General features: G+C 55.7%; 3 protein-coding genes across 3 annotated transcripts; 1 reads left to right on the top strand and 2 right to left on the bottom strand.

Moving 5' to 3' along the window:
- Positions 1-576: 576 nt before the first annotated feature.
- On the top strand, positions 577-4685 carry F5144DRAFT_516529 (P-loop containing nucleoside triphosphate hydrolase protein). Its single transcript, XM_066786627.1, has 2 exons — positions 577-3381; positions 3431-4685. The coding sequence occupies exons 1-2, from the start codon at positions 770-772 to the stop codon at positions 4185-4187; spliced, it is 3369 nt and encodes a 1122-aa protein (XP_066642230.1). The 5' UTR covers positions 577-769; the 3' UTR covers positions 4188-4685.
- Positions 4686-4702: 17 nt separating this feature from the next.
- On the bottom strand, positions 4703-7176 carry F5144DRAFT_594756 (heterokaryon incompatibility protein-domain-containing protein; the record flags this gene model as incomplete). The annotated part of the gene is made up of 6 exons (XM_066790618.1): positions 4703-4860; positions 4962-5864; positions 6399-6464; positions 6509-6510; positions 6555-6863; positions 6932-7176. The coding sequence occupies 6 exons, from the start codon at positions 7174-7176 to the stop codon at positions 4703-4705; spliced, it is 1683 nt and encodes a 560-aa protein (XP_066642229.1).
- A 242-nt stretch (positions 7177-7418) lies between these two features.
- Positions 7419-10774, bottom strand: F5144DRAFT_326601 (glycosyl transferase family group 2-domain-containing protein). The gene is made up of 3 exons (XM_066784096.1): positions 10143-10774; positions 8044-10092; positions 7419-7980 (listed from the first exon to the last, which is right to left on the bottom strand). The coding sequence occupies exons 1-3, from the start codon at positions 10563-10565 to the stop codon at positions 7792-7794; spliced, it is 2661 nt and encodes an 886-aa protein (XP_066642228.1). The 5' UTR covers positions 10566-10774; the 3' UTR covers positions 7419-7791.
- Positions 10775-13496: the final 2722 nt, after the last annotated feature.

Below are 13496 nucleotides of genomic sequence, written 5' to 3'. Positions count from 1 at the left end.
TGTAATCGGCAAGGTGCCTACCAGAACGCATCATCAGAGGCCGGTGGTCGGGGAGAGCCTACTCCTCTGTGGTAAGTCGATACAGTGCTTTGCGGTGCATCGTTTTCACCTTGTGCTGTGCCATAAAGCAGCCGCGGGGACTCTCAAGGCAGCATCCAGGCAAGTGTTACATGCCTCGGTCATGCTAGAACTGTCGGTAAACACACGGGGGCTTCATGTCAATTCAGCTCGAGTTCTTTGCTATAACTAGTTATCTTAGATAAATATAAACGTGTATTCCGGGAGGTTAACAAAGCACCTGGCCGGCGATAATTGAACTTTGGTGTCGCTCCCTCACGCCTGGCCCTTGAGTATGAGGGAAGCGTCGAGTACTTCATGTACCTTAGGTAGATGAGAGGTGTTGTCTGGTGGATGTAAGTGGGCTGCCCCGCGGCAACAACCCCCAAGAACCCTCTCACACTCGCACATGGTGGCCCACATGCCCCTCATTGGCGGGCTGAATGGTGGGGCATTCTGGGCCTGATAAGAGAAATTTCATGCCAGATAGCGCTACGTCTGGCAAAATTTCGAGGGCGGGCGAGGGGCAATTGGCACTGGCCGCCAACCACAAAATCTGCGCCCCATCAGCACCTAATCCTCCCAACTTCCGCCCTTCACAGTACGCTCCCGAATTGCAAAACGGGTTGTCTATAGGCTCGCCCATTTTTCCAACTAATACGCGACGCCGAAACCGAAAAAGCCAAACACTACCTACCCGACCCGACAGAGTATGCCACACCCGGTCTCACCGCCGACCATGACGGTGCCCATCAAGCCCCCCGACGGCGCCGCCCCGGCCCCCACCCAGGCCGAAGTATCATCCGTCCTCACCACCATCTTCACCGCCAAGACCTCGTCCGCCTCTATCGACGCTTGCTACGGGCTCTGCGAGCTTCTCCTCAACTCCGTTGGCTTCCAGGGCTTACATTACTACGGCGTCATCGCCGAAGCCAAGAAGGCTGCTGCCGACAAGAAAAGTGGCCTTCGTCGCGAGAGCGCTCAAAACCTCCTCGGCGCTCTATTTGAGCGTTTTCCTGCCCGACAACCCATCAGCGAGATTGTTCTCCTCCTCCAAGACGGCGGTATTCTCGCCTGCGCCCTCGATGCCCTCGCCGACAAGGGCGCCGTCGTGCGCGACGCTGCCCAATACGGTATCGATGCGCTCTTCTCCAACCTAAGTGCCGAGGCCATGGTCGTGGGGCTCTTGCCCGCCCTTACCCAGTACATCAAGAATTCCGGCGGGAAGTGGCAGGGTGTTGTCGGCGCCTTGAAGTTGATGCAAAAGATGGCCGACAAGGCCAAGATCACCTTGGGGAGCACAAAGGAGCAGGCACAGGAGCAGGACCTTTTACGCGAAGCCATCGGCGCTAAGCTCGCAAGCCTCATCCCAATTGTCGAGAACGGCATGCTTGACATGAAGAGCGAGGTGGAGAAGCAGGCCGTCAAGACTATGACCTCTTTGACCACCCTGCTCTCCAACGACGACGTCGCGCCGCGCATTCCCCTCCTTATCGACACCATGCACCACCCCTCGACCGAAGCCGTGCAAAAGGCCATCCACGCCCTTTCTCAGACGACTTTTGTTGCCATCGTCACTTCGCCCGTCCTGGCTCTGCTCACACCCTTCCTCGAGCGCTCTCTCAACAACCCGACCACCCCCCAAGAAGTCCTCCGCCAAACAGTTGTCATCACCGAGAATCTGACCAAGCTCGTCCATGACCCGATCGAGGCCCGGACTTTCTTGCCGAAGCTCCAGCCCGGCGTTAAGAGCGTCGTTGACAGGGCTTCGCTCCCCGAAGTGCGCGAGCTTGCAACACGCGCCCTCGGTGTTATGGACAAGGCCATAGGAGACGACAAAACCGCTGTCGTCGAGCGGACCACCGTCGACGACGTCGCCAAAGTCCTCGACGGCGAAATCAAGAAAAATGGCGGCCTCTCTGGTGACCCGAACGCCTACAGCCTAGCGCGCCCGTACATCAGCGAAATGGTCAGCGAAGACGTAAATCACCGCCAGTTGGACCGCATTCCTCCCAGGATTGTCCCGTATCTCCAGTTCCTGACTCCCGCAGCGGAGACCATCGCTGCTTCGGTCCAAAATTTCTATGTTGAGGAAGACTACCGCAAGTACGGCATTCCCGAGAAGGAGGACGACGGCGAGATCGAGATCGTTAACGCCGACTTTTCGCTCGCTTACGGCGGCATGCTCCTGCTCTCACACACGAACCTCAGACTGCTCAAGGGTCACCGCTATGGCCTCTGTGGCAGGAACGGTGCCGGCAAGTCGACGCTAATGAGAAGTATCGCTAGCGGTAAACTGGAGGGCTTCCCCTCTCAGGACGTGCTGCGGACCTGTTATGTGGAGCACAACCAGGGCGAGGATGCCGATATCAGCATCCTCGAGTTTGTCTCCAAGGACCCTACCATTGCCAGGGAGGGCAAGGAAAGAATCTCATCTGTCTTGGAAGAGTTCGGCTTCACAGCCGGTCCCGAGGGTCGGCAGTCTCAAAAGGTCGGCTCGCTGTCAGGTGGTTGGAAAATGAAGCTGGCCCTGGCCCGCGCCATGCTTCAGAGAGCTGATGTTCTGTTGCTGGACGAACCTACCAATCATCTCGACGTCACAAACATCAAATGGCTGGAGACCTACCTCAAGTCCCACACCGACATCACGAGCTTGATCGTGTCCCACGACTCCGGCTTCCTCGACGAGGTCACCACCGATATCTACCACTACGAACCCGGCAAGAAGCTAGGCCACTACAAGGGCAACCTTGCCGCCTTTGTCCAGGTCCGCCCGGAGGCCAAGAGCTACTACACCTTGTCGGCCTCGAACGTCCAGTTCAAGTTCCCGCCCCCAGGCATTCTCTCCGGTGTCAAATCCCATACGCGCGCCATCATCCGCATGACCAACGTCTCGTACACTTACCCCAACGCGCCCAAGCCGTCACTGAGCGACGTTTCTTGCCAGCTCACGCTGTCGTCACGTGTCGCCATCATTGGCCCCAACGGTGCCGGCAAGTCGACTCTGATCAAGCTTTTGACGGGCGAGGTGATCCCGATTTCCGGCAAGGTTGAGAAGCATCCCAACCTTCGTATCGGCTACATCAAGCAGCACGCGCTTGAACACGTAGAAATGCATCTCGAGAAGACGCCCAACCAATATCTGCAATGGCGGTACGCCCACGGTGACGACCGCGAGGTGCACATGAAGCAGACCCGTATCCTGTCCGACGCGGACCGGGAGCAGATGGACAAGTTTGTCGACGTTGGCGATGGTAAGGGCAAGCGCCAGATCGAGTCCCTGGTCGGTCGGCAGAAGTACAAGAAGACCTTCCAATACGAGGTGTAAGTTTCCTAAAATTGTTTCCTTTCCCTCTTGTACTGACAGGTCCAGGAAATGGCGAGGCTTCCTCCCCAAGCACAACTCGCAATTCTCACGCGAAACACTCCTCGACCTGGGTTTCGCCAAGCTTGTCCAAGAGTTTGACGACCACGAAGCCTCGCGTGAAGGTCTGGGCTACCGTGAACTGCAACCATCCGTCATCTCCAAGCACTTTGAGGATCTCGGTCTCGATCCCGAGATTGCCAACCACAACGAGATCGGCTCGTTGTCCGGCGGTCAAAAGGTCAAGGTCGTCATTGCCGGCGCCATGTGGAACAACCCGCATCTGCTCGTCCTCGACGAGCCTACTAACTTCTTGGACCGTGACTCGCTCGGCGGCCTGGCCGTCGCCATCCGCGACTTCCGTGGCGGCGTCGTCATGATCTCCCACAACGAAGAGTTCGTCGGCGCCCTGGCCGCGGAGCAGTGGCACGTCTACGACGGGCGCGTCGCCCACCGTGGCGCGTCCGCTGCCGCCCTCGACCGCTTCGAGGACAGCGGCGCCAGCAAGCCCGCCTCCGCCATCAACAGCGGCCTCAACACCCCCGCCCTCAGCTCCAGCGCCGTCAGCAGCGCCGTGAACAGCGGCGCCGAGGACAACGGCGGTGTCACCGGGGAGAGCATGAAGTTCAGGGCGAAGAAGAAGAAGAAGCTGACCAAGAAGGAGGTCAAGGAGAAGGAGGCCCGGCGCAGGCTGAGGCATATTGAGTGGTTGAATAGCCCTAAGGGCACGCCCAAGCCGCGGGATACGGATGATGAAGAGGAGTAAGCACGGGTGCTAGTAAGGAGTTGATGGTACCCAGTGGAGTGGTTTTCGGGTGTATCTCTTGACGAAGTACGAACTGCACGATGGGCGAGCGGGTGGTCGGTTGGTTGCTCTATATACTACATGTTGGTAGATTCAGCGAGGTTAGACTTGATGTGTATGTGGCATCTTGCTTGGACAAAAAACGTATGGGATAGAGGGTCTGGTTTAGTTAAAGGCGTTCGGGTGCGGGCATAATAGAAGGACCTGTCTTGGTTGTTGCTTGAGTTCAGTTTGGTCACGCTGGGTAATGATGGGTACGCGCACGGCTATTCGTGATGATATACCAGGCATAATCCAGTGGAGCCGCCCACGACTAGCTCCTGGCTTTCCTCTGGTTTATGCTCGCTGAGAAAGGCGCCTCGTCAACACTCCATATCGAGCCAATTTGAAGGAAACCCCCAAAGTTGGTGAAGAAAAATTGTTCTCATTCCATTCACTCGAAGAACTTTTACAACGAACGCTTCAAAGATCAGCATCTATCCAATCCTCGTCCCATCTTTTCCACCCTCGACCACCTCGTACCACCCTATCCTAACAGGCCTGCTATGATTTCCCAAAGAGGCAGCCCGAAGTACATTGCCGTAGTTGCCACCCGTAGCATTTACATCAACACCCTTGTCGAGTCGAGTAGTAGCTGAACAACCTTGTCGTGGCCTTCATGAGCAACGGCGTGAATTAAAGGGCCATAATAGTGATTCTCAGCATAGTAGCGATCCTCAGTATTTATGTTAGCACCCCTGGCGAGTAGTATCTGAACGACCTTGTCGTGGTCATTAAAAGCAGCAGCTTGAAGTATATCATCATAGTAGCGATCCTCAGCATTTACGTCAACATCCCTGTCGAGCAGCATCTGAACGACCTTATCGTGGCCATTTTGAGCAGCAGCGCGAAGCGCAAGGTCATAGAATTTGTCATCCTCGGTAGCACCAGCACTCTTCTCGAGTATTATTCGAACAATACTCTCATGGCCCTTCTTTGAGGCGTAGAGCAGCGGTGTGCGGGTAATGTCGGTCCCAACATCAAAGGTGGCGCCTCTATCAAGCAGAAACTTGACGAGCCCCCCACGCCCCTGCTCCACGGCCCGAAAGAGTGGCGAATAGGAGTAAAAGCTCTCGTCCTCATCTTTTTCTCCACTCACCATCTCATTCATTTCCCTCAGTGCCTCTTCATCCGCCATCCCAGCGCCCTGGCCCGGGGAAGTGTGCCTGGTTTTCAATGCCATTGTGTACGCCTCAACAGCCTCTTTGAAATATGACCATGCCGGTCCGTAATCTTCGATTACGTTTATCAATATCCCGAAACTCCATGACCTGGTGGCTTTCACGAGGTAGTCTTGCCACTCAGTCCAAGGTTGCGGGGAGGGGCCTCGAGTGCTGATAAAGGGTTCATAGTCTGGACCTTCCAGTGATTCATGATCAGGTTGAGGTGCTTCCCAGTCCCAAATCATGACCAGATCCGTCGGGGCGGTTGGGGTAGATCGTAGAGCCGCCAGCCGATTTGGATGTGTCTTTTCCAGTGGAAATGCAATCCGGATAACTGCCGAATACGCTGCGCCACGGGGGAACCTGATGATGATGGGCGTCGATGCTCCTTGTAAAAGACAGACAACGTCGTTATTCCAGATGGGTTGTGCGGAGACTTGGAAGGCGTGTCGAGAGATCTCCTCCTGTGTCTCGCCGAATTGGCCACACGCAGTCTTCCAATGGATGGTTATGTACTGTACATCGTCTCGAGTATCGCTATTGTCAACCACAGACACTTTTCCACAAACGTGGCCTTTGCCTTGGATCACCGCGACGGCGCAGTCATCCCATGTATCCACAGACACCTGATCGGAAAGGAGGAATTGGATGAGTTTCCGAAAGACTTCCTCCCACGGAAGGTTGTAGTCGGCTAATAACCCCGCGGTCCTGGGGTCATCAGAGCTCATTCCGAGCAAGGCATAAACCTTGTCGAGTTGTTTCGTCGTTTTGCGTTTGTGATACATATCCACCAGCTCGCCGAGAGAGTGGATGTTGAGGGAGAATCTGCCTGGCTGGCTTGTTTGGGGTTGACTTGCCTCATGCCGAGGCCGAAAGATTGCATCCCGTATGAGGTAAGTTATGGGAGGAATCAACCCCCGCAGGTCCGGGCGGGCTGTGTAAGACACGTTCAATTCCTTGAGGCCTGAACACAAGGCAAACCCATCAACTTCATCAGAACCACACCTCATCAAGATATGCCGAGCCGCCGCAGCCTCTTGAACGACCTAGATCAAAGTGACGTGTCAGAAAATCCGTAACCCCTTCGTCGTTGAATTGCCATTGCCATACCCAAATTCATTGGAACCATGGCCGTTCAAGTAGAGTGAAGATTGCTTGCTGGGTCGGCTCGTCGCTAACAGGTATATACGGGGTCCTGGCAGCCTCGCGCAGTGCTTCGAAAGCTCGGCCGCTATCGCTTGTTGCCTCCCCGAGCCAGACGATGACACGGTTGGCATTCGCATATATCTCGGCCATGAACTGCACCTGCAGTCCCTTTTCGACGTTGTCTCCCTGGTTGATGCAAATGGCGTCAATCCACATGATGCGATCGAGGAGCTCATCTCGGAGGTGTGAAAGGGCCGCGTGGAGATTTGCCGTGATAAGCAAACGGCGGCTGTTCCCCCCAGTGGAAGGAAGGGAGAATAATCGTCGGTTTTGTTGTCTGTCTGGACATAAATGGACTTTTGGTTTTCCTCAGTACCCCAAACATACGACAAGGCCTCGTACATATGTACTCCTTGGCGCGCTTTCCGCAAGGGATACTCGAAGAGCTGGCATTGCAGAGGGGCCTCCTTGTTCCGGTGCGGCATTAGACGCAACAGGCGAATAGTGACAAGCCCCGACAAGGGAGAGTAGGCATATTCATCCCCAAGGTCACCGGAAACCCGGTTCCCAAAGGTTGTTGGAAGAGAGGTGAGGTTGCCCATCGAAGCCGTCCCGTTGGGCTTAGGCCCAGTCTCCTAGTTATCACAGAGACGAACCCACGTAATGTGGTGGGCCGTAGGGTTTGGGATTTCAGGCTCGAAAGTCCTTTCGGCTTCTCTAACATGTGGGGCAAGGAGAAGAAAACTGCAGTGACATGGCGTGTTCTAAGTGGTTGGCTGCTTCATTGTTGAACGGGGAGGAACCAACAACATCACGTGTTCGAGCCTGTTATACCGAGAGTCAATGTCAGAACGTTGAATGAGTTGTAGTAGAAGATGGTTTACAAGGGTGTGGCATATACCCGATCACTAAACAAGATGAGGGGGTGGGTTGTAATGAGCTTGTCCTAGAACCGGCTCTGAAAGGGTTCAGTAATATTGAAAATACATGATTACCCATAGTTATCCTACGTTAATTAACTCCAGCCCCGTCCTCCGGTCTATGTATCCAAGCATGAATATACACTAAATGGTAATAAGAAAAGGTCATGACATGAAACGTTGTCCCGCGAAGGGCCCAGCAAAACACCAGTCTAAACAACGCGTGAAACCACCCCCCCAACCACAAAACCTCGCCATGTGCACACATCGACGATAAAATGAAAGAATGGAGGCCCTCTACCACGAGAAGGTCATCAGGGCCGGGTTGAGGGCCAGCGGCAGGAGTAGATGTGAGCCGGCGACGGTGGCCATGGGTAGGATGGCGACAAAGTCGGTGATGTGCCAACTGTAGGGGATAAAGGGGGCGACAGCAAGGATGACCATGCCGGCGATAAAGAGCGAGGCGAAGATCATGGAGAATTTAAACTAACGTCAACGGTTAGTACCAGATCAGACACTGTTGAGCATGAAAGGGACAAGGCTACACACCTTCTTCAACACCTTGGGCACTTCGATGAAGAAGTTCGAAAATTCGGCTTCTTTGGAGGTGGCGCCCCATGTCATGTCGATCTCGAACATGTGCGCCAGCAGCGCCTGCGAGACGTGCAGTGACAGACCGCCCAGGAAAATAGCCAGCAGGAAGGTCCACTTGAAGTTTTCGTACAGGGCATACAGTAGGTTGCGTTCGCCGACTCGGTAGCGCATGACGGCCAGGGCGATGTTGCCGAGCCCGTTGAACACGATGATGATGGAGAACCACACCTGCCATGAGTCGACGTAGTACTTGTCAAGGTAGCCGTTGAACCAGCCCATGATGAAGTAGTTGACGCTGGTCATGATCCAAGCCGCACCAATGGCGTAGTAAGTCCCGATGTAAGACACAACCGTGATCTTGGATGTGAAACGGATGTTGGAGAAGAGGAAGCGGCGGAAGAGGGGGGTGAAGGGACCCCTGTAGATCCACTTGCGCATCGGGTGGAAGAGCAACTCGTTGCAGCCGTAGGCGTACTTCTCCCAACGGGCCAGCTCGTCGTACACAGTGAGAGACACGCCCTCCTTGAACCCATCGCCGGCCCAGGCAGCCAGGCGGATGATGTAGCCGCTGCATTGGAGACGTAGCGACATGTCGAAGTCCTCCGACACGTGGCTTTCCGACCAGAACTTCTCGTAGCCGTCCTCGTCCTCGTAAGAGACCTCTTGAATAGCAGACCACCGAAGGATGGCGTTGTGACCGACGAAGGGGGCGACGTCGCCGTTGGAGACGGTGTACCGGATGGCGCTGTAGATGAGGTTGGTGAAGAAGGTGATACCGTTCTCGAAATACGTGTGGACGACCTGCATGACACCTGACGAGAACTGCATGATGCCGACATCGGGAGAAAGTTCCATTTCTGAGACGGCATCCAGAAGGCAGTCGGCGGGCACACGGGTGTCGGAGTCGATGAGCAAGATGTAGTCACCAACGCGGATGTTGCCATCGGCCCAGGCACGGCCATCCTCCTCCAGAACCTCCTTCAGGGCCTGCTCGTACGCCTGCGCCTCATCGTGCTGCGACCAGTCGGGAGTGCGCTGGATGGCAGCCAGCTTCTCCTCTACCTTGCAGGAAATCATGAGGGCGAAGTTCATGTTGGAAGCCTTCTTAAACTTGCCGCGACGCAAGAAGCCGTTTTCGCCGTGCTTCGGACGCGCCACCCAACCGATGCTGTGGTCGGCATAAAACTCGATACGGGCCCTGCGGTCCTCTTCCGAAATGAGTTGCAGACCATCATCATTAATAAACATGTTGGCCGACCCTCCTTGCAGCTCGTACGTGGACATGGCCTGCTTGATAGACTTGACGGTGGGAACAATGACACCGCCGAGGCCTTCCTTGTACACAGGGCATTGGACGGTAACGTGCGGCAGAACGGAAGTGCGCAATCTCGGTGGGGGGCGAGCAGAGTAGAACTTGGAGTTGATGGTGAGCTGGCGAATTGGACCAAAGATCTGGGCCAAGCAACCGAAGATGACCTGGGCGAAGAAGAGGGTGAAGAAGATCTGAACCGGAAACAAAGCCACGAGGGCGAGGCGGAGATAACTGCCGTCGACTGAAACCTCGATAGCTAGCTGTCGGAAAGCGGCGCCAAGGGAGACGGTGACGAGAATGAGGGTCAAGCTGACGAGGTACGTGTTCAGCATGTGGACCGGCCTCTTTTCTGGCTTCAACTCGCCGCTCTCCTCGTCAACCTCGGGTTCTGTCACGATCGGCCCTCCCTTCTCATCCTCGTCGTCCTCGCCGCCAGCCTTCCACACCAGCTCCATCAGCTCCGACTCGATGGCCTTGGCTCTTTGCACGAGATGCAGCGCATCGTCGTCCCACACGACCAGAAGACCCTCGGAAGCGACAAAGGCGGCAAATTGGTGCTTGCGCGCGCGCGGGAGGTCGTCGATGGTGGGGAGAATCTGCACGCGAAGGCCGTTCATCAAGGGCACGTCGACGGCATCTGGCGACCATTGCAGGAAAGTTTTTATGACTCTTGAGTTGACCGTCATGGCGCACTGGACGCTGTTAGTGTTTACCACTTTGGTCTGAGGGGACTCGGACATACCTGAACATTGAGGGCGGCGCAAGCTAGCGCAAAGGGCGAGTTGCCGAGCTGCGGCGGGCAGGCCATGTACTGTCCTCTCGTCTTCCGCAGAAGGACGCCCTCGATCTCACCGCTGCCATCCGACACCCACAGATGCGAACATTGCTGCTGATAGAGATAGTTCACCATAACCTCATGCTTGATGTCGTCAAGGACCGAGCTCCCCGTCGACCTCACCGACCGCCCGGAGATGGACTGGGGCCTGGAGCTGTACCTGGGTGTTGGGGGTTGAAGCTCGGAATCTGGCCGGAGCGATGGTGCTGGGTTCTCCGACACGGAGGGTTGCTGCTGATGTCTCGCATTGTTTCGTTTTGGTGAGGCCGGTACAGCCGCTGCTGGCTTCGCCTGGGGCTTCTCGGCCTTGAAATAACTCCCGATCCCCATGGTGACGGAATCCCAAAGTCTCGGGCTGGGCCCCCGTTTCGATTAGATCCTTGCCGATGAAAGCGGCACAATGGTCGACTCCCCGAGCCAACTGCCGGTTGGGTATCGTCTAAATACCCCTCCAAGTGAGAAACTGTCTCCTGTAGCGGGATTCAGCGAGAGTAAGAACCCCGTGGGCCGACAGCAAAATAGCGAATGGACAGCTTCAGGAGACGACCCTGCAAGCCAAGTAGCGAACGGGATTAACGGGATTCGACACTCGGGATCGGCACTGGAGCGGTTTGAGTTCTGAAGCGGGTGACGGCGGCGGAGAGTCAGGGTTGCTCGACGGATAGACGTCGAACTCGAACTCTAGCTCTAACTTGAAGCTCTGCTGCCTTCTGCCGTGGTGCGGCGCGGGCAGACAAGCTCCAGGGAAGATGTTGTGGATGATCCCGAGCGAGTGGAAGACAGAAACGAGTGTTGATCACCGGAAGCTTGGAGGGAGCGAGGCGGGAGAGACGGCGACAGGGGAGGGAGGGTCAAAAGGGTGGATAGGCGAGCAAGCAAAGCAACGCTGGGTTGCATGGTGCTGGCTGTGTGTGCTGGCGATTGGTCTCGATGCCCCCTGGTCCGGCGGAGGGACTGGCGGGCAGAGAACCCATGTGGCTTGGCGTCAGGGCCCCTGGCTATCGAGTTGGTGGATGTGTCGCAGGGATCAGGGGGGTGAGGGCCCGTGTAAGTGATAGCAGGGAAGCCGGTTTCCCGGTTTGTCCAGCACCGCGCCGGCAATGAATGCTCCAGGATGGAGTCGCACGTCAAAAAGGACGCCTCATCACACCGGAATCCGCCCACGACGCAACTGGAAACTAAACAGAACCATCACGGTCACGAATCTCATCTCCGATCCGCACGCCTCTCCTGCGGCTGGCACTCGGGCGGCTCTTGCAGGCGCTTTCAGAGCATCTTGGCGGCAAGGAAAACAAATATCGGCTAGTTGCTTCGGAGTTTGGGCGTTTGCGTGGCGGTTGTTCTAAAGCTGAGCTCTGTGGTTGGGCTGGGTCGCGCTGGGTCTCAATTGTCAATTGCTCAACGGCCAGCCGAATGGACGAGGGGCTTCTTTCGTAAAAGTGCAACGGCTCGCCACCGGCTAAGAAAACGTCGACGATAGGGCGTTTGATGCCGGCTCTTTGCATTCCCGCAGAACGATGCCCGAATAATCCCCCAAATTCTTTCTCGCAGTTCGCACCTTCACTGGCCAGAAATTGCAAGGGTCCCGCTTGGAAATGAGATCTGGTCGCAGTCAAGGGAAGGAACGAGGCTGAACAAAGCAGTAACCTCTCCACCCGTCCTCAACCTGGGGTTCTTTCCAGCTTCAATGCAGAGTTGCGACGTAGGGCTTTGGCATCATAGTGACGGGAGCCTATGTAACGCAAGAGTTGAGAGTGACCTTGCCCAATGCTAGCATCAACCCAAAGCAAGGCTGATCCCGTAGGGCTCAAGATCGAGAAGCACACACGAAGCTGATATTCTCCGGTTGGGTGGGATGTTGGAATGCGGCCAAGCATGATTGGAGGATTCCTTTCTGGCGGGTGAAAATACGTCGAATCCACCTGCTGTGAGTTTCAGCTGAGCGATAAAGTTCCTTAAAGCGGCAAGACGCTCGCCCTTTTCCGGCCTTGACACTGTTGACCCAATCCACCATGCCGCCATCTGATGCTCCGTCGCGACCAAAGCCAAAGCAACGCCTGGGACCGGCGGAGCCACATGCAACCCCCTGAAGGACAAGACAATAGCGCGCTGCAACCCTGGCGTCGAGACTTCGGCGCTCAGCCCTTCTCGCTCATTTGGGTATGGATGTTATTTTGTAATTACACGTAATATCGAATTGACGATAAGACGCAACTTGACCCAACGCGAAAAAAATGAGTTGTTAACTTTTGACCCTCTCTGATAATTGCACTTCAGCCCTGCATCAACCCATTCAAAAACCCATCCGGGATTGGGCAGATACGGGCAGCCATTCACCACAGACTTTGGAGAGGGGGAGGCCAAAGAATACGAGAATTGGCATTGGCAACCCACACGTCGCGGCGGCGTCCAAAAATAGGAAGCCCCCCCTCCCGGTCAATCAGATCGCATCTGCACGCAACCGCACCGATCCGGACAGGATCGGCTGCGAACGGTGAACGGCCAGAGTGGGGAGGGAGGAGGGGGGAGGAAAAGAAGAGAGAAAAAGCAATGGTGGGACCTTCCCGAAGAAGTGGGTTGTCAAGAAAGCAGCTCGCATGCGTCTTCGTTTAACTGGCGATGCTGCGTTGGCAGCCCCGGCGGCCAGTCAAATGGGTTTTCTCGGCCAGAACCACCTGAACGATTGCAGTGATTGCATCATGACTTTGCGTTTTGCGAGCGGGAGTTGCTGAGACAAGCGGGGGGTGGAGGCTCGTTTCTCGTGTCGAGCGTCCGGCGTCTCGCTGCTGCTGTCTCACCGTCTTACCAAACCACAACTGGAACGGTCGAACGGACCAGGCGGGCGGTTCAAACAGTCCGGATCTCGTGCTAACTGCCTGTGGCCAATCCAATTGCGCTGGGCGTTTGCGCCCGCAAGCTCGAACACGAAAGGCTTTTTCTCTCGCTGTCGGTTTTTTTACCTCACTCGCTGGCTGGCGGTGACTGAAAAGTTAACGTTACCGACCAGCTGGAATTTTCAGTGTCCATGCATCACGCCGAGCCAGCGGAAGCAATGGAAGCCAGCCATGCAGGGTTGCGTGTCGGAAAAGGCTCAATATCACGACTACCTGCAGCTTCAGCTCGCAATAGTTCTGCACTTCCCATGTCCACATCCACAATCATTTCTCATATTTCAAGTCGAAAAAAAAAATATTAAAAAATTGGAAGGCTGAATCGGAGCAGAGCGGAGCAGAGCAAAGTGGGGGTGTTGCTCCCCCCATG

The sequence above is a fragment of the Chaetomium tenue genome (assembly GCF_020726465.1).
Source record: "Chaetomium tenue strain MPI-SDFR-AT-0079 chromosome Unknown F5144scaffold_5, whole genome shotgun sequence".
NCBI lineage: Eukaryota > Fungi > Ascomycota > Sordariomycetes > Sordariales > Chaetomiaceae > Chaetomium > Chaetomium tenue.
This window is presented reverse-complemented; position numbering and strand designations above follow the sequence as displayed.

Coding starts and splice junctions, on each gene's coding strand:
- F5144DRAFT_326601 (XM_066784096.1), bottom strand. CDS start 10,565: ATGGGGATCGGGAGTTATTTCAAGGCCGAGAAGCCCCAGGCGAAGCCA. Junction 10,093..10,142: donor GCGCCGCCCTCAATGTTCAG/GTATGTCCGAGT, acceptor AACAGCGTCCAG/TGCGCCATGACGGTCAACTC. Junction 7,981..8,043: donor TGCCCAAGGTGTTGAAGAAG/GTGTGTAGCCTT, acceptor CGTTGACGTTAG/TTTAAATTCTCCATGATCTT.
- F5144DRAFT_516529 (XM_066786627.1), top strand. CDS start 770: ATGCCACACCCGGTCTCACCGCCGACCATGACGGTGCCCATCAAGCCC. Junction 3,382..3,430: donor AAGACCTTCCAATACGAGGT/GTAAGTTTCCTA, acceptor TGACAGGTCCAG/GAAATGGCGAGGCTTCCTCC.